At 39.3% G+C, this 17,987-nt stretch overlaps 1 protein-coding gene across 5 annotated transcripts; it reads right to left on the bottom strand.

The window, feature by feature from the left end:
• Positions 1-402: 402 nt before the first annotated feature.
• On the bottom strand, positions 403-17,551 carry phka2 (phosphorylase kinase, alpha 2 (liver)). Of its 5 annotated transcripts, XM_067585263.1 has the most exons (32): positions 17,038-17,550; positions 15,534-15,692; positions 14,572-14,619; positions 12,809-12,977; positions 12,491-12,573; positions 12,288-12,368; positions 12,052-12,150; positions 11,798-11,944; positions 11,639-11,692; positions 11,228-11,350; positions 11,036-11,131; positions 10,595-10,702; positions 10,252-10,330; positions 9,691-9,825; positions 9,493-9,602; positions 9,157-9,301; positions 8,477-8,555; positions 8,210-8,358; positions 7,949-8,122; positions 7,159-7,268; positions 6,919-7,055; positions 6,646-6,808; positions 5,909-5,988; positions 5,711-5,789; positions 5,485-5,614; positions 5,287-5,388; positions 4,528-4,646; positions 4,309-4,332; positions 3,818-3,871; positions 2,595-2,828; positions 2,287-2,487; positions 403-2,191 (listed from the first exon to the last, which is right to left on the bottom strand). In XM_067585263.1, the coding sequence occupies exons 1-32, from the start codon at positions 17,113-17,115 to the stop codon at positions 2,018-2,020; spliced, it is 3,723 nt and encodes a 1,240-aa protein (XP_067441364.1). In that variant the 5' UTR covers positions 17,116-17,550; the 3' UTR covers positions 403-2,017. The 5 variants fall into 5 exon arrangements, with proteins under 5 accessions (XP_067441364.1, XP_067441381.1, XP_067441372.1 ...); XM_067585280.1 differs by lacking the exon at positions 3,818-3,871; XM_067585271.1 differs by lacking the exon at positions 4,309-4,332 and having other exon boundaries at positions 17,038-17,549.
• Positions 17,552-17,987: the final 436 nt, after the last annotated feature.

Raw genomic sequence — 17,987 nt, 5'->3', positions numbered from 1 at the left:
CGTATACACTTAACCTAATGCAAGTGTATGCTAATATAGTACTGCATCCCAGAAAATTTGCCTAATATATTTATTCTGTCTTTAAATGATAAAATGTGAAATTTAACTGTTTATTCCATTTACTAAGTGTGTCTGCTTTCCTTAACCTTAACCTTTACAGTTTCCAATTTGCAATACATTTAAATTTAAAGATAGTTCTCTTTCAAATAATAAATAAATTGACTCCATAGAATAACATCTGGAGCTCTGATTGACCAGCTGCTGTATGTTGGCAGGAGTCTGACCAGTCAGACTAGCAAATTAGACAACGAGAGAGATTGGATTCAAAATGATACGTGTCAGTAAAATAACAATAAAGTAGCAGTAAATAACAGTAAATAGATGACTCATATAGTTACCATGATTGGTCAAATGATTTTATTGTATTAACTTATACATTGTGTTAATAAACAGATTACTGTTATGGAAATAAAGGGCAACTGCTTCCTTGAAATAACAGAGCACATCTTTAAATGTTTAATGAGTAAAGTGCACAATGTATTAGTAAAATAATTATTTCTTTTAATTAAGCACATTACTTATTTTTAAGTACATAAAAATATCCAAGTTTGGGTTAGCATTAAAATATATCACAGTTTATTATGTCTCCTTCTGTTTTGCATTCAAAAACAATTAAAGCACTTGAATGAAAATAGTTTTAAACTATTTCCTCTCTGTGTTCTCTGCACAGAACTACCACAGTGTGGTAAAAATACTCCTGACAGATGTACAGAGACCCTCTTCAACTTTCACTGGACCTTCAAGGTGCTTCACCAGTATCTGCTGCCATTTAATTCTCTGTATATAAATCATGCATATAAGTTATATATACACTGTATAAGCGCTAGTATATACTGGTATATTAAAGCTCACCTCTACCCTGATGTACTGTAAATAAACGTATCTTCACTGTACACAGATGGTCAGACCCTCGTCATGTTGAGGTACATGCAAACTATTGACTCGTCTCTCAGTAGTATAACCTTCAGATTTTGACATTCATATGCAGGCAGATGGATGAATTTTCATTTCTTGGACTAAACACACAACACTTACACAAAGACAAAAACAGTATCACCAGCTTCTTGGCATTCAAAGGAAACTATGATTCTTGTTCCCGTACACAGATTAATGTTAACACAAGACAACAAGCATATCTCAGTATCACCAACACTCAACTATACAGAGCCTGGAAGATATCAGATATCTTCAGAAAGATTTCTTGTGAATTTATGTACACAAATTAGTCATTTGTGAAGAAAAATCAAGTAATTAGAGGGTAAACATTGTTTAGTGGTTTATATTATATTATATTATTATATATCATAATTTTTCCAACATATTTAAGTAAGATAATGTAGAACAATAAATGTTTTAATTAATACAATTTAAAAGAACAACAAAAAAGAAAAAAATTTTACAAATTACTGATTTTAGGGAGGTAATTCATCATTTGTGAGACAAAATTATTAGTTTTCGGGGTCAAATTACTAATTTGCGCACACAAATTATCTACATATTTACTCCGATAACTGCCAGGCTAAGTAGAATTATAACATATATGACATATCCAATTATTAAGAGAGATAACTGTTGATATAATATTATTACACACAACACCAAGAGCACACAGATGTGCTTATATCTTAGTAAATATCAGTTCACATGAAATGGATGTTAGTTAATCCTGTAAACATACTTTTGAGCAGCATGTTTAAGTAATAAATAAGTTCACAGTCCTTGCTCACAAACAAAAACTAAATTCTTATATACTGAAGTGGTTTGCAATCAGCTGCCGAGGCTATGATGTTATATCAGATTATGAGAGCTACAGAGTTCATTGATAATCTGATAATTAAGAGCACCGCATGAATTGTATGAGATGATAATAAGAGGCTTTGCTGCTTTTGGACAGTTGAGCTTTCACTTGTAAAACATGCCTCTTCAGGTGTTTAAGAGAAGTGAACAACTCTAGTTTTCACTGCATCAGGCAGCTGGTACTTGGCAGGAAGTCCTGGACATAAGTGATCGTAGCTTTAGACAAGTAGGTCATGGTGCCATAGCTGCCACTGGGGGCGCTATCGTAGAAAAAGTTGCAGATGCCAGTCGCTGGTTCCTTCTCAAGGAAATAATCACTGACACTGTGGGATTTCTAGGGGAGTAGAGATAGAACAAAGTAAACCTGATGAACAAATACATGTATATCTTGTTGACTGATCTGGTCTTTTGCCAGTGGCAGTACAGTACCTGGTCGTTGAGGAAGAGGTCGTTGGCCAAATGTAGGATGCGGTCTACGTGGATGATGCCACCGATGCTGTCGACGTCCACATCGGCTACCAGGCCCAGAACCATCACAGTCTCCACCAGCAGCTGCCGGTATTCTGGTTGAGGGACGTGGTTCAGGACTGACTCCACCTGCACCGCAAACTTGATCTCTCCCTCTGTCATCTACACAGAAAGCAGAGAGCTAAACCGACATCCACATCCATGCAGAAAGTCCTAAATCCAGTTAGCAACAAGTCTAAGTTTAATTTTTATCAAAAGGAGGCAGATACCTCTCTTGTGGTAGAGGAGGGCAACACATATCCATCAATGGACAGGCCATGGCACTTCTGCAGGATCTTCCAGACCTTCTGGTAGAAACCCATTGGTACTCTGTTGATAGCTCCATCCAGCCGGCGTCTCCTCAGCCACTGGCCTTGCTTCTCCTCCCAGTGCAGCTGTCCATCACCAGGACCAGGGCCCACTGGGGACAAGATCCCACTGGGGGTGGAGGGGCTGCTGCAACGCTGTGGTGAGACAATTGAAGGATACTGTTAGAAGTATCTTATTTATTTAACGGACCACTTCACCGATTCTCAACCTTATCTCAATTTAAATGTATTGTCAATGGTGTCTGTACCTCACACATCTGACAAATTAATGTAATGTTGTCCTAGTTTGTAAGTTTCAAGAGAAACATCATCAGGTTTACAAGCTACAGTATGTATACAGGTGTGTCATTCTACTTCAAATAAATGTAAATAAGGTTGATATGTTCAGCGTAGTGGTCGTCTCTCTTTCTCACATAGAAAATTAGTTTAGACTCTAATTTATAACTGCACAGTCCATGCAATCATTTAATCATGCTGTATCATATTTGACAATACAAGAAACCTCAGCAGACACATTAAAGGACAAGGCTGGTTTTATTTCATGTTTTCATGTCATTACTCTAAAATTACAACTTCTCTACACTTAAGATGTTAAAACCACCAATTTATCCTCATAACAAGTGATGTCTGTGTAGCCACAGTCTGATATATGCTGATATAATTTGCCTCAAAGAGCTTTAAGGAAAAACTGTTAAAAAACCATCAAGAGGAGGGAGTGAGGTCCCTCCTCAGGAAGGTCTTGAAAATGCAGTAAGAGAGTTAGAGGCTCAGAATAAACTACACCAGCCATGTTTATTACAATGAAAGTATGAGCTTTTACTAGTTTAGATCAGGCTTTGGCTACACAGATAATATGTGTTACAAGGATAAACTCATTGTTGGTTTAGGTCACTGTAGGAGATTTGTTGACAATTATGTAAAGATAAAGTAACGCAGCCTTATTCTTTAAGTAAGGTAATAAAGCAAGACACATGGTGCCTATTTTAGTCAACATGAAACATGAAATCTGAGTGGAAAAATGCTTTTAGGAAGACTTTGCTCTGTATATACATACATTCTAACTATGGCAACCTTCGGGCGGACAAACCAAGTTCATTTGAAGCAGATGAGGTGAAATGGTTTACCGTGGAGCGAGGAGAAGTGACATTACTACTCATGGAATGGCCGCCGCTGAAGATCTACACATGGATATGTATGACAGATGACAGAGAATAGTTTGAGATGCCACATGGTTCTCATATTTCAGTTATGATGATACTGCAGCCAAATGAGAGTAAAATGTTACTAGAGATGTTTGATCTGTACAATGCAAAGTGTAATTAAACTCTAACTAGTGTGAAAGATGACTAACCACAAGAAAGACCATTCGACAAACACATGGTGCCACTCCATGCTAAAATGCTAATGCTAAATCTCTTGACGGAGACAATAGCAAAGCATGTTCTCCAACTGACATGAGGACGGTGATTAAGTCCTTCCAGCTATGGAGGGCGCTATGGCACGAAAAATGTTAAGAGCCAACAAGTGGTTTATGAGCGCAATTTATCCGGCGGTTTGGTTGATTAGACTGACGTTAGAAACAGCCACATGCTTGAAGTTATCAAACCCAACCCACACTGAGAGGCCGAGACTCATCCAGCTGCAACCAGAAGCAAGAGCACAGTTATTCAGAGAAGATAGATAAATAGATCGATCGATAGATAGATAGATAGATAGATAGATAGATAGATAGATAGATAGATAGATAGATAGATAGATAGATGGATAGATAGATCAATCAAAGGAGATGAAGCACATGCCACAATATATAACATTACACATATTTATTTCCCACCTGTTTGATCTCACTCTTGAGCTTGTGTATTCCTGTGCGTTCAGTCTTGGTGGCACCGGTGTGGCCCAGTTCATGGATGGAGATTGCAGGACTAGTGGCTGTTGACTGGATAGGACGCACTGATGCACAGAGAAAAAAAACACAACATCATGGCACTTGTTGTTTTCGTTTTTCAGCTGATCACATACAGCTGGAAAAACAACCCGGCCTATCAGACATAAGCGGAATTATAAATGGTAAATATAATAATATCACCGGAGGTTGTTATTTAAATGTATTATTGTGTATTATCACCTAATCTCATGTGGGATCGACCATTTTAATAGTATGACATGAAAATAAAGTCATTCATTCATTCCTCAATAAAACGTAATGACCACACAATAACCTCGTTATATTATGGGCCTGTCTCTACCTGCCCGTCATTGTGTGAGCTCTTCAGATAATATAAATAATCACATAAGATTAAGTTAAGTGCTACATGGGCTGCTGCCAGTCTCTGAAATTTGATTTCATCACATGAGTCCATGTAGCGGATGATGCGAGATGAAAAACAACAAACCTGTCCAATGAATGAGTTACCCGTCAGTCCATATGACTTCATATTTACAGCTGTCAATTTGTTTGTAAAAAGAAGAAGAAAAAAACTAAAATGCAACGATGAAACATTTTGTTACTTGGTGTAAACATGATCTAAACACACACACTCACATATATGCATAAAAACAGGGAAAGACACAGAAAAAGGGAGAAACTCACTGCTCCTCTCCACCCCAAACTCCTTGCCACTGAGGATGTGATGCAGCAGGTTCTTCATGTCGAACGGACTCAGGCTCATCAAGCTCTCAGATGCCTCCTCCCCTGCAAAAGTATTACAGCGCTTTTCATTTTTACTGTGCAGGATAGTTTGTTTGTGTTCACTGCACAAGTGTGTGTAAGCGTGCTTAGTTTTCCTACCGGAGCAGTGCAGGCTGCGAGCGAGCTCAGTGGCCATCACTTGCATGATGAGTCCTATTCTGAGTCGGAGCATTTCTCCGAACAGAGCAGGCTGAGAGCGCATGTACATGGCTAGATAGACCATGATTTCCTATATAACCAACACACACACACACACACACAGTTCACAGTTGTAAGCTTGGTGTCATAAAAACTCCTGTAGTAGTTGAAATTGTTAAAGATGTACCTGAGTGAGTACAGCTATACTGATGTCGTGACCACTGGCTTCATAGATGAGAGTGTTCAGCTCCTCCGGAGGAAGTGGACTGGAAAAATAACACAGAGGAGTTAAGAGTTGGTTTATTTACTGGTAATTAATTCAACTCAGCCTAAAAATGAGCACAAATTCTCTACAGCCACACCAGTTTTTGTGACAATAACTTACACTGTGATGACTCTTTCTCTGGGTTCAGGAGGAAGACCCACTGTCAGCTGCTTGTGATGGGAAATAAGATCTGTGCAGGCCTGTGGAGTAAACACATACAGGTGCAATGAAATTGCCATATTTTACTGATTCTCCCTTAGTCATCTACAAAAGTTATTTGACAGGTGTTAAGCATGTTGCTCAGAGACAATGCACCTGAATATTGAAGCCAATGTGCTAAGATACAGTTTTTCTAATGACCACTAGCTAATGCAGAAAACATTGTTAATTCTAACGTAACATTTTATCCATGAATTGAACATAAAAATGTAATGGTTAAGTGATTTACTTAGCTACTTTTGTAAATAGCTGGAGAAGCCTTTTATTTCACTTTGTATAACATTATCAATTTTGAGCTTCCCCTGACATCACCATCATCACAACGGGCAGCTGTCAAAAATAATTCAACAATGAGTAACTCAGCAAATGTTGAACATGCTTAGCGTCTATAAATGTGGAATTTGCTGCTACAGATAGGAAGAAAACTTCCAAAAGAATTAAGGTATCAATAGTGACCTTGCCAGAGTTTTAAAATACCGTTCAGCAAGAATAAGGCCTAAAAAACTCCAGGCTTTAAAACATCCTTTCAAAACCCTGTGGGTGAAGACTCTCCAGTTATAAAATCGTCTCTAATAAACTGTTAAGCCACCTGTTGGTTTGACTGCTATTATAAAATATTACTAACACTTCTCACTGACCTCGGCCAGGACCTCCACTCTCTTGCGTAGTATTCCAGAGATGTATCTGATGAGACCCCACTCCTTGCAGGCTCCAGCTTGTATATACAGCTCCTCCAACAGGGAATGCACACTGACCCCGCCCTGCCCAGGACCTGACAACTCCACCAGCCAATCAGCTCCCCTGGTCAGCAGCAGACAGCACAGGACAGGGAATTACAAAAAGTTATGTAAATCACACATGCAAAGACATGCCAATAAACTGTGTGTGCATGGTTGCCTCTGTGTCCGTACTTCATTACGTAAAGGACGTGGAGGATGTCAGCCTGGTCCTGCAGAGTTGGACATTCTTTCAGCTGCTTCACCAGCGCTGCAAAGTCTGTGTTGCCATGGGAGTCTCGAGGCAGGTGCAGATCAGTAGCACTGTGGGGCTTGTGAGGGATGCCAAAGTAAGACAAACGTACATCGGAGCCAGAGTGAAGTCACAAGAGAAAACAAAACTACTTGTGTGAGGATCTGCCGTGCCCACTGTACCTTCTGCTGCTTTGCATGTGAGCCCTGCTGAGGGTGAGGAACTTCAAGTAGGTTGAGAGATTTGCGGTGTTTGGTCATGACCGGGGCCACAGGTAGATACATAGAGGACTCTGAAACACACACAAATTAAAACAATGTATTACTAAACAACAGGAGTAATTTTGAGTTACTGCCAATTAATTTACATTTCTTGTATACGCACTTCAGCTGATTTTTCTTCGTTTCCTAGTAAACTATTTGACAACCCCTAGACAACGTTTTTTTGCTCAATTTGTTGCTTTCAGGTGTTGGTTAAATTCACAACTGAAAGGAGCGAAAGCAAAAAGTTTTCCATATGGCGAAAAAGTGGCTGCATCACATTGTGGAGTATTATGGCTACTGTCGGTAGAAAAACTTGTATACCTATCTGTTATAATATTTATTTCTCATTGTATGTGTTTTGAATGGTAAATAAGGTCTAGATAAAGGTTCTATTTCAATCTATTATTAATCTAATATGTCTTTAATCTATGTGAGACCACCAGCGACTGAAGGTAATACAATAAAGCTGTAAAACAAACTTTAACTTACTACCAACTACTAGAGTTTTGTATCAAATCTCAATACTTTTTTTGTATCAGAAACTGTCAAGTAATGTCTGGTCAAATTTCTGAATATAGTTTACTTATTCTTAGTTCAGATGGCTCCTGATTTTTCCATTTGACAACTTTATTATGGAAAAGTGCCTCTCAGGTATTGTACCAGCTCCACCTGCTACCTAAGCTGAATCATTAGATTCCTAATAACTCACTGGGCATGTTGAGGCCCTGAACCTGGGCCATAAGAGACAGGATATCTCTGGTGCTGTGTTCAGCACTGAAGACATGGTGCTGCCCCCTCTGGATGGGAGGAAGATGGCACTTAGTGGTGGTGGTGCTGCGGAGGAGCTGGGTGAGGTACTGGTCAAACGAGTCCTTTGAGCTCACTGGAGTTAAACACATAACACTTCATTACTTACAGTTCAACTGAATGAATCAAATATTACTGAAAGATGCACACACACACACAGTACCTGAGGGCCCAGAAGTGTTGTACTCTTCTCCATAATCTTCATCATCATCGTCATCCTCAAGTAAGCCGTCTTTGTTGTCTTCATCCAGGAAGCTGAGGCTAGTGTGAGAGGAAGTGGTCTGGAAGCTGGAGAGGTCTGACATCTGCACCCTGCAGAAACATACACACAAAATATCCACATCCGCACGTGAAATAGGCGTCTGTTATCCTCAACATTTCAGTACGCTAATAGTTTGATGTCGTGTGTGTGTTACAGATGGAAACAGACCTCGCTCCAGCAAAATAGCCATCCTGTAGTTTCCTGAGGGTTGCTAGGATACACGGATCAATTGTATCTCCATCTTCAACTGGACATAAAACACAATTACACTGAACCACAGTGATATAATTTGTCAAAATAACAATCTGGATGTATAAATTAAAGATCAAAGGCTGCATGAGAATAAATTACATATTACAGTAATGTAACTTTGTGTCCCAAATCCATACTACATGATAAATCTATGCAGGTATGTAAGGTTGTGTGTTCACAATGGAAAAGTGAATTTAAAAACCTTTAAATTTTTGAGTGTTCTGTTGATTGACACTACAGTTCCACAATGAAATACACAAGGAAAAGGAGGAGTTGTTCACAGCTTCAAAAAGTTAGAACTAAGGCGCATTGTGCTGAAACACCTCCAGCAAGAACACAGAAAACAAAAACTAATTTTTTTGGAAAATCATTTTGCTTTCTCTTTGGTAAGTTTAATTGGCATAGTCATTCTAACATTACAGTTTAATTCAAGTCAGACAGCAAAAGTATCATTTCCTGTTAGTTGAAAACATTTAAGTGTGCTTATTTCTTATAAACTGATTGAATGATTAGTACATAATACGATCAGTATACAGTTAGTATTTAGTATGGATTTGGGATGGAGTTAAAAGTTGGATGAGCTCTGAGCTTCTTACCCAGCATGCTGTGGGTGATGGGGAATGTGAGCGTGGGCCGTCCTGTCATCCTCCAGCAAGACGAGAGATATGCCAGCTCTGTGCGTAACATCTCCACAATCATCTGGTTGTCCAGTGCCAAGTAGAAATGGTGCTGATCCAGAAACTACACGGCGAGCACAGAGGACAGGGAAGAAAGCAACAAGCAGAAAGAAAGAAAAACACAGAAACCAAAGTATTAATCAGTATCTTTTCATTTTCAGAGCCAGCGCCGTCTGCTTAGCTTCTTCACGGTGATTGTGTACATCACAGTTCAGAGTGATATGAATGAACGAATGATCAAAAAAATAGTTTTACCTGAGGAGTGAATATATAAGTCCGGTTTCTGATCTCATAGAATTTGGATGTTCCCAGAACTCCAATGTGTCTGTAGGGCCTCCCGCTCAAGTTTAATTTCTTGCAGTTCCCTGCGGCAACGACACAAGAAGATGTAACTCTTATTATTCCACTCACACACACACACACTGAGGAAAGCAGTGCTTGGTGTTTGTTTACCCAGTCTGACATAGACATGGCTCAGGATGCGAGCAGGTATGACCCTGATAGGCAGAACTTCTGATATCAGTTGGACCTTAATCCCATGATCGCTCAACAACTCCTGGATCTCCTCTGTCTCCGCCAGAACACAAACTGACACAAAAGAAAGAAAAGGAATACATTACATGCTTATATTATGTCTTCTCTATGTCAATTTTTATATAAAACACTGCTGACATCACTGTTATTGTCTGAGGAAATTCTTGTTTTGTAACATTTTTTAAGTTACAAAACAAGTGCTAGTGATGATTGGTCAGTCAATATAAAAAAAAGCTCTCTAAGTTCTCTAATTTTTTAAAATCCATCCAACAATTTGGTTTTCTAGGGTGAAATGAGCACAACAGTCTCATAAGTCTGTCAAGAATTAGTAGGTGGTATGATCATGAGTTTCCAAACTCAGGACTGTTCAGGACTGTTGCTTTCTTCTTCTTTATTTCCTGTACTAGATTTCCACAGTTTTTCTGGGAAGCAAACTATTTATAATCCAACCACTGGGCTGATATTTCCCCTTAAACCAACCTTGTACCACAACATCTGGTTTAAAGTTTGTAGAGAATCTCCTGTTGAGAGGATCTATCTCTCCTGGTGCCAAAAAGCCCTTTTAACAGAAAGAAAAAGAGATACAGAGACAAAGAGAGTGAATTATCACAAAAGGAAGCCATAGCAGCAGAAATGTGGTCTGTATGCTCCATTGTCTACAGAGGACATCTTGTAGCAGTGCAACACAATACAAAATCTTTATTATTCCTGATTTCTGACACTGTCTATTGCAGTGACAGTCTTACTGTAGTAATGTCAAGTTGCTGCCAAGTGTTGCAAGCTAACATTAGAGGTGTTGTGCAAACATCCTGTGATCAGATACCTCAGCCAGAAGACAACTCAAGATGTAGAGTGACTGTCCCCACATGTGCGGAAGCTGCCCCAAGGCCACTCTGTCCACCGAGTGGGGGTTACTGTACTCCTCCTCCACCTGCAAGACACGAAATATGCTCTCATTCTTACATGGTTGCCATGTTTATAAGATAAATGTAGGTACAGTGGCTAAGACACAATATAAAAGCAATTGAATACAATGCAGTACAATTTAGCTTCTAGTGGCCCCATGACAAACATGGATATGCTGTCGAAAATCAAAACATACATTTTAAAAGATGAGGACCAGTCTTTATCATCATCTTGATAAAACATTTAATCTAATATCTTTCATGAAATTGCTTCAGATTGGTTTATAGGTTTTGTCAGATCATGCAACTAGAAGACGGCTGGAACAGAAGGTCTATGTAATATTTTTCTTATGGGATACCTTTTCACACGGCACAGCATAAAGTTCAGGCACCAGTTTGATGCCATTCTTCCCTCTTATCAAAATGCCCTCCAGCGCCTCACGGTACTCCTGCACCTGTGCAGAGCACACAGTAATTTGTTCAGTATTACAACTGCAGCACTGCGACAAGTCATTTAGGGTCAAGTTTTCTCCATGACTTCATTTAATTACCTGCACATGGTCTCCATTAAAGATACCGTCAAGGATGAGGTAAGTCCAGAACACAGGCCACTCACATTCAATATTCTCAAACAGCTTGAGCTCTGCGGGATCGTAGTGCAGCCGAGACGGGTCCTGTGAGAGAAAAATCAGATTAGATATCAAGAATCCAACTAGATAATAAATCAGAAGAATTATAATTTATGTGGCAATACACATTTCTCTTACATAAAAGAGTTTTAAAAATTCATACTAAACCACCGAAGACATCCACTCAAAATGTGTATTTCTTCTCTCATGTCATACTTTAAGTGATAAGTGTCCATTTGTATCATCAACTGCTAAATGTTCTCTACAGCAACTAACGTGAATATTAAAAACAGCATTTAGATTCCTAAATAAATCTATTGCAGTATATCTGACCTCTTTAGGACAACGATATCCATCCCTGATGAAGCGGCAGCAACCATAGCGTCCCTGAAATTACACCAAAGGGCAGAAATTTTTATAATTTTATAACACTTACATGTGGTTCTGTGCAGAGTTGGCCAAAACAAATGGTTCCTGTGCTTAAGACTGTACCTGCAGTTTGTTTATAATCTCCGACTTGGTGATGGCCACCAGGTCAGCATCTTCAACAGCAAAGGAAGGGAAGGAAATAACAGACAGAAGACCAGCATCTATCTCCTTTGAAGTTGAAGCTCTTGGCAGCATGGAGCACAGGATGGACTGAGGGAAAGCAGTAAGACGTACTGAGCGGCAGAAATATTACAGTGACGAGGCAGGCTCTCAAATGTTCACTATGCTGAGATGGCTGGAGGCAGAGCCAGTGGTACCTGACAGTGTTCCACTTCATCAGGAAGAACATGGATGACTGACTTCGGGCCTCCATGGGCACCAAAAAGATCCAGCTCGTCCAGGGCCTCTAGAGCTGCCTGAACCCCCCCCCCCCCATATACACACACAAATCAACACACACATCTATGCAGCAATATGCACATTTTCAAAAACACTTTGGTCTTTAATGTATAGTCTTTTACAAATGTTGAAAATAACTGACTGATTGCAGTACCTTAGCAATTCCTACAGAGCTGGCATTGAGCTCAGGGATGCCCTGGTTGGTTTTGTCACCTCGCTCCCACATCCCATAATCCTTCAGGAGGGGAAAAAAAGGCAATGACATCATTTCTAACCAAATTCTCCAATCTCTAAACTCATCACCTTTAAGTATTTTCTCTCATCATTTACCCCCAAACCTCTGAAAATGCTACTCACCGCCACTTTGTAGGCAGCCTCTATGTAGAAGACCAAGTTTTGGATAAAAGCTACCTCATCCAGGTTTGAGATGATACGAAGACCTGCATGATAACATGACACACTCAGTCACCAACTTTTGTTCAATGTCAAATTCCTGTTTTTTTGAACACATACTTGACTTTCAGTGTGTTTATCGGGCTTCAAGCAAATCTTTTAAATTTAATTGAAGTCTCTGTTCAGCTTTATTTAAGTTTTAAGTACACATTCACTGAGAGAACACAAAAATACACAGAAAAAGACAAACATAAGCACCACTCTGCCTCACTCGGAGCCTACCTGAGGCCGTCATCTGTGCCAGCATCAGCAGGTAAATGGAGGTGGCGTCCACTTGTAGGTGGCCCCACTGATCGTCCCCGACCACCGTGGCGCAGGTGGGAGTATCGTATTTGGCATGCAAGCAATCCTTTGTACTCTGGGTGTGTTTGAACTTCTCCACCTTGTCCACCTGAAGACACATGAACATGCAAAAGCTCAGTGGTTTTCATTTAGGCAAGAAGAGACCAACAAGGGATATGACAGGACTAAATTGTTGCTGGTTTTCTTGCTTGTTGGGTATTTTGGGGGCATTTTAGCCATTATTATGTAAGAGAAATGCAACAAAAAGGTTCCTGACTGGATTTGAAGTGGGGATGTTGCAGCGTCTTAAACCCCAGATCCAGGATCCAAGGTTTTCAAAGTGCACAGTATCAGATTCATGTAATATTATTGGATATTTTATTCTTATTAAGCCATTGAAGATGTGTTTACATGCACATTTTTGATCATATGCAGGACATAACATTAACATGGTTGTTCATAGACATAACATAATAAAGGTTTTTGACTCATCTACATCCCAGTGAGTCTGCAGAGTCATAATTTTGGGTCTACTGATGTTGATATTTCAGCAGCTGATGACGAAGCCTCTTTTTTATGGCTCCTGTAGACTACGGCGGTATTTTAACACTATGCTGTCAATTTGGCATTGTCATCTTATTATTACTGCAGCCAGGCTTTCACTATGACTTTCACTTCAACATGTTCACCACATTGAAGTGAAAGTCCTAGTCATATGATCACTATCATGCGATTCATCAGTAGCTTGTTTGTTTTTCTGACTAACTTCTATGTCACTTGGGTTGAAAACATGCCTGTGCAGATAATAGCAGAAACCTGGATAAGCTGTGTGAGAGAGCATTAAAGAGTGGTTATCATTTGATGTATTTCTTGTATATATATTTTACAAATGTTTTCAAACTAAGGGGTCAATGTTAGTCTGTCATTAGATGCCTGCTCTACATATCAACCTGCTTTGTCTATCTTTAAGCTGACTATAGGAAGGCTACTCTTAACAGTGAGTTTATATAGTTGTGCTTTTGTCTGACACCGTAGTAAAACAAATCATAGTTATGTAGATATCTATGTCTCTTTAATGTGTTGATCTGACAAACCTTTAGAGGAGTGTTGTTTGGTTTCAACTCAATGTGATACTAATGTCACTGTGTCTCTTCTGGCATACAGTAATATGCCTGTGAAGAAATCCTACTCCGAAACTATTGAACATGCTTCTATCTATGGGTTGTTTACTGACCTTTGGGGTCAACTGCAAATCTGTGAAGACACCCTACCCCTACATAGACCAGCCATGAGGTCTCTTTGAGATCATTGTATGACCATATCTGTTGTAAGTGTAACAGTTTGCGTCCATTTAGGGACCTGACTGTTTATAACCTGGCTTCTGTAGCGGTATAAAGCTGTCTGGTTTGTGTTCACAATCTTCAGAGAAAGGGCCGGCTGAACAACATGCTTTCTCTCCAAAAATACACGATAATTGTATTTTTGTATTTGGCTTACATGATCTAATTATTACTGATTGTGTAAAGTATTGTACAGTGTTTACAACTGCTTACACAGTTAACAATGTTTAATGCTCTCTCTTGTGTCTTTGTGTGTTCTTGATCGAGCAATACGAAAAAGACTCCATGGCAGTGGAAAGTGTGTTTATATGTGTAACACAGGTGAACATGTAAACACTTACTGCGAACACAGGTGTGTCTTACCTGTCTCATCATGCACTGCAGAAGTCCCTGCATCAGTTTCACCACACTCTGCCAAGACACAATCAGTTACATCACTTAACTATATATAATCCAAAGTATCTTATATTTTTTTAGTGCAGTAAACTATGCTGTGATTCTGTGAAAAGGGAAGAACAGGAAACAACTACTGATAGTCTCTCGTGGCTGTATTTACATTTCCACACATTTCACCTTCTTATCTGTGCGTTTCATGTATGACAAATATGTGCTGTGGCTTGTTTTTGTGTCCTAAAGATTGAGTACTATTCCATATGATCAACTGTTGTCCTTTTGTAGATCAATAACCATGATAATATAATGATATTATAGTAAAACATAATATTATAGTCATGTACAAATTCTGAGTAACTTGATCGATTATCATTAAATTGAAAAAAGTGACTTGAATAATAACAAATCACAAGTCACAAGAATTAAAAGTGATGTCTTCAATTTGCTGACTTACTCCGACAGCTGCAAACTCAAAGAGCTGCAAACTCATAGTGATGCAACTAGAAATATAAAATATATGAATAAAATGCTTTTTTTTTTTTGTCTTAATTAGGTTGCAGCCACCAAATGCTATTTTTTTTTACCTAATTTAAACAACTAAATTGTTATCAAATAGTTTTGTCAATCAACAAATCCTTCACCAAAACATAAAAAAAATTAGGAAGAATTAAAACTGCAGAACTGTATCCTACTCTCTATTGATTATTTATCATATACACGTTATTACACATGTTAACAGACATTTATATTGAGAGCAAAATGTTTAGTTTTACATAGTTTTAGTTTATATAGATTCTACTGACTCTGACTGAAGCTCAGTGGGGCCTTACATGAAAACATTTAACCCAAAATAACAGGTAGAACAAACAGGCCCTGGTGTACACATTAACCCTCCTCCTCCTCCTCTCTCGCTCTCTCTGTCACAAACACACCTGCTCCAGTTCATAGGCCTTGGCTTTGTCTTCATCTCGGTCTGCGTTCTTGCGGTAGGCCATGCCAAGCCCCCACACGGCCAGCACACTGTACACATTATCTCTCACCCAGGCATCCTTCTTCTGGGCACTGGCAGGAAGTAGACCTGTGACTGGGTTCTGAAACACAGAAACAGACACACAAGGGTGTAATTTCCACCAGGGACTTTTCAAACTCCTATTTTTGTCCCCACCACCAACACTTTGAAGTGTTTCCAGATGATCCAGATAAGGAGAAGGTGTGACTGTGAGAGTTAATAAAATGTTTATAAGCTCATCTACTGTAGACCACTTCCAGCTGTCACTGTATGTGCACAGCAATAAGCATTTTGTGTCTCACGTAAGCTGTTCTCACCTTCTGGTTGGAGGTCAATACAAGCTATCGTCTAGTGGAACCCTTTATGTTCATTTGCCAACTGACCAGATGCTTCCAAATAATATTTAGTCTCTGTAAGAATATAACTTTGACAGAAGATTAAAGATGGCATTTGGTAGAGGCAGAAGTTTTCAGGTCATTTACTTAAATAGAATAGTAGAAATACCAAACTACATAAATACTCATAAATACACATTTCCAGAGGCTGAAGCATCATGTTCAAATTGCTTGTTTTGTCAGACCAGACAGTCCAAAACTCGATGATATTCAGATAAACCTCACATCTGAGAAGCTGGAACCAGCAAATGTTTGGCATTTTTTCTTTTTCAAAATGATTCAGCAATTAAATAGTTGCAGATTATTTTTTTGTCGATTGACTAAACAATTAATCGACTAATAGTTTCAGGTCTAAATCATCTAATCTGTATTATAATTTATAATTATTATTTTCTCCTAAAAAAAATACTAGCATCAAACATAAATCAAAGACAAGGCAGGGAGGACAGTGTTCATTTCAGTGAAGATGCAAATATCAAAGTATCAGGTGTCTATCAATGAAACTAAATGTGATTTCAAGTAGAGTTGTGACATTAATAATTTTTATTTTTTATATATTTTGTGGGTTAAAGATCTCATTGTGTCCCCTTCCTCCTGAAACCAAATCTATAACCTTGCACAGACATACTATATTAAGGAAAGCTGACACTGGTTTCTGTCAGCTGCATCTGGGTCACAGTTCTAAACTTCGACAGCTGGTGACTCAATGAGCTCAAGTGCTGATAGATAAAGGTGCATAGTTTCCTGGTCCTCAGCCTATTCCAGGACCTGAACTTTGCTCATGCCTTGTTTATTTCTATGCAGCTCACACCGGTTGAATCTGAACCTGCATAGTCTACATGACACCTGCATATTTAATATGGTTCTACAGTAGAAAATGGTGGATTTTAATAAAAAATAAAGCACAATCATACAAAAGTGGACACAACTAGAGCTGCCATGCTGGCATATGTGCTTGCAAATGCGCCCTGCATGAGTTGCCAGAGCTGAGTGCTCGCCTGTATATCCAGCTGTTTATATGTGTGGACTCACCTGATGACACAGGATAGTCTCTTGGACCAGCCTGGCGTATCCATCCAGCCTCACTCCTGAGTTACTGCGGCTCCTCATCCTCACTGATCACTGCGCATACAACAAGTTAATGTCTGAACGCAGCAGCACTGCTGTTTGTCTATTAAAAGTACAGCTGGTAGATTTTTGCTTAATCATCGTAACCTTCCATGCACTGATCCATCCTTTCAGCAGCTGCAGCACGGACTGAATATGACACCTTCACCGCTCTGCAGACACTAAGCTGCTAAGCTTGCTAGCCGCGTAGCATCCAGCTGTTTTAACGACAACAACGTTAAAGTCACAGCCGGTATTCACACTCATACACACACACACACACGCAGAGGCACAGACACACACACACACACAGTCCGAGTTTCCGGTTTAAGTCAAGTCAGGCCTTGCAGATGGCGACACGCGAGGTCTCACGGAAAGCGATCTGCGGGCGAAGTGAGCCTGTGATCAACTGTACATCCATCCTGAAAAATACATTATGTTCCTGTTGTTTCGATATTTGTCCACAGAGGGCGCCAAATGACCTCTATTTCTCCCCTGTTAAAGGTTAAAGGTACAAACGTGAAAAGGACAGAGCCCCTTTCTCAAAAAGTTCAAGTTTGTTTGAATGTTTTTAAAAGCTTTTCATACAAATGCAATTCAAAGTGCTTTAAGGCAGCTGTTCTCAAAGTGGGGCCCGGGGGGCCCCCAGGGGTCCTTGAGTGGGTCCCCAGCAAAAAGGGGAACCATTTATTTTCACTATAATTTCATCTATAAGTAACACAATTACAGAATGTATGACTATTTTGGTCATGGGTTTCATACATTTTCTGTAATAAAGCATCTAAAAGCAAAAATCTTATCAAATGGCAGTCTGTGGTCTAATTTGTGTCAGTTTAGGGGTCATTCATGTGAAATAGTTTGAGAATCGCTGCTTT

This window comes from Thunnus thynnus, chromosome 1, assembly GCF_963924715.1.
Source record: "Thunnus thynnus chromosome 1, fThuThy2.1, whole genome shotgun sequence".
In the NCBI taxonomy this organism is placed as follows: Eukaryota; Metazoa; Chordata; class Actinopteri; order Scombriformes; family Scombridae; genus Thunnus; species Thunnus thynnus.
This window is presented reverse-complemented; position numbering and strand designations above follow the sequence as displayed.

Excerpts from the sequence above, each read along its gene's own strand:
- phka2 (XM_067585263.1), bottom strand. The coding sequence starts at position 17,115 with ATGAGGAGCCGCAGTAACTCAGGAGTGAGGCTGGATGGATACGCCAGG. Across the intron at positions 7,269-7,948 it reads TCAGGGCCTCAACATGCCCA|AGTCCTCTATGTATCTACCT; the intron begins GTGAGTTATTAG and ends TGTGTGTTTCAG. Across the intron at positions 4,647-5,286 it reads GTTTGGGGTGGAGAGGAGCA|TGCGTCCTATCCAGTCAACA; the intron begins GTGAGTTTCTCC and ends TCTGTGCATCAG.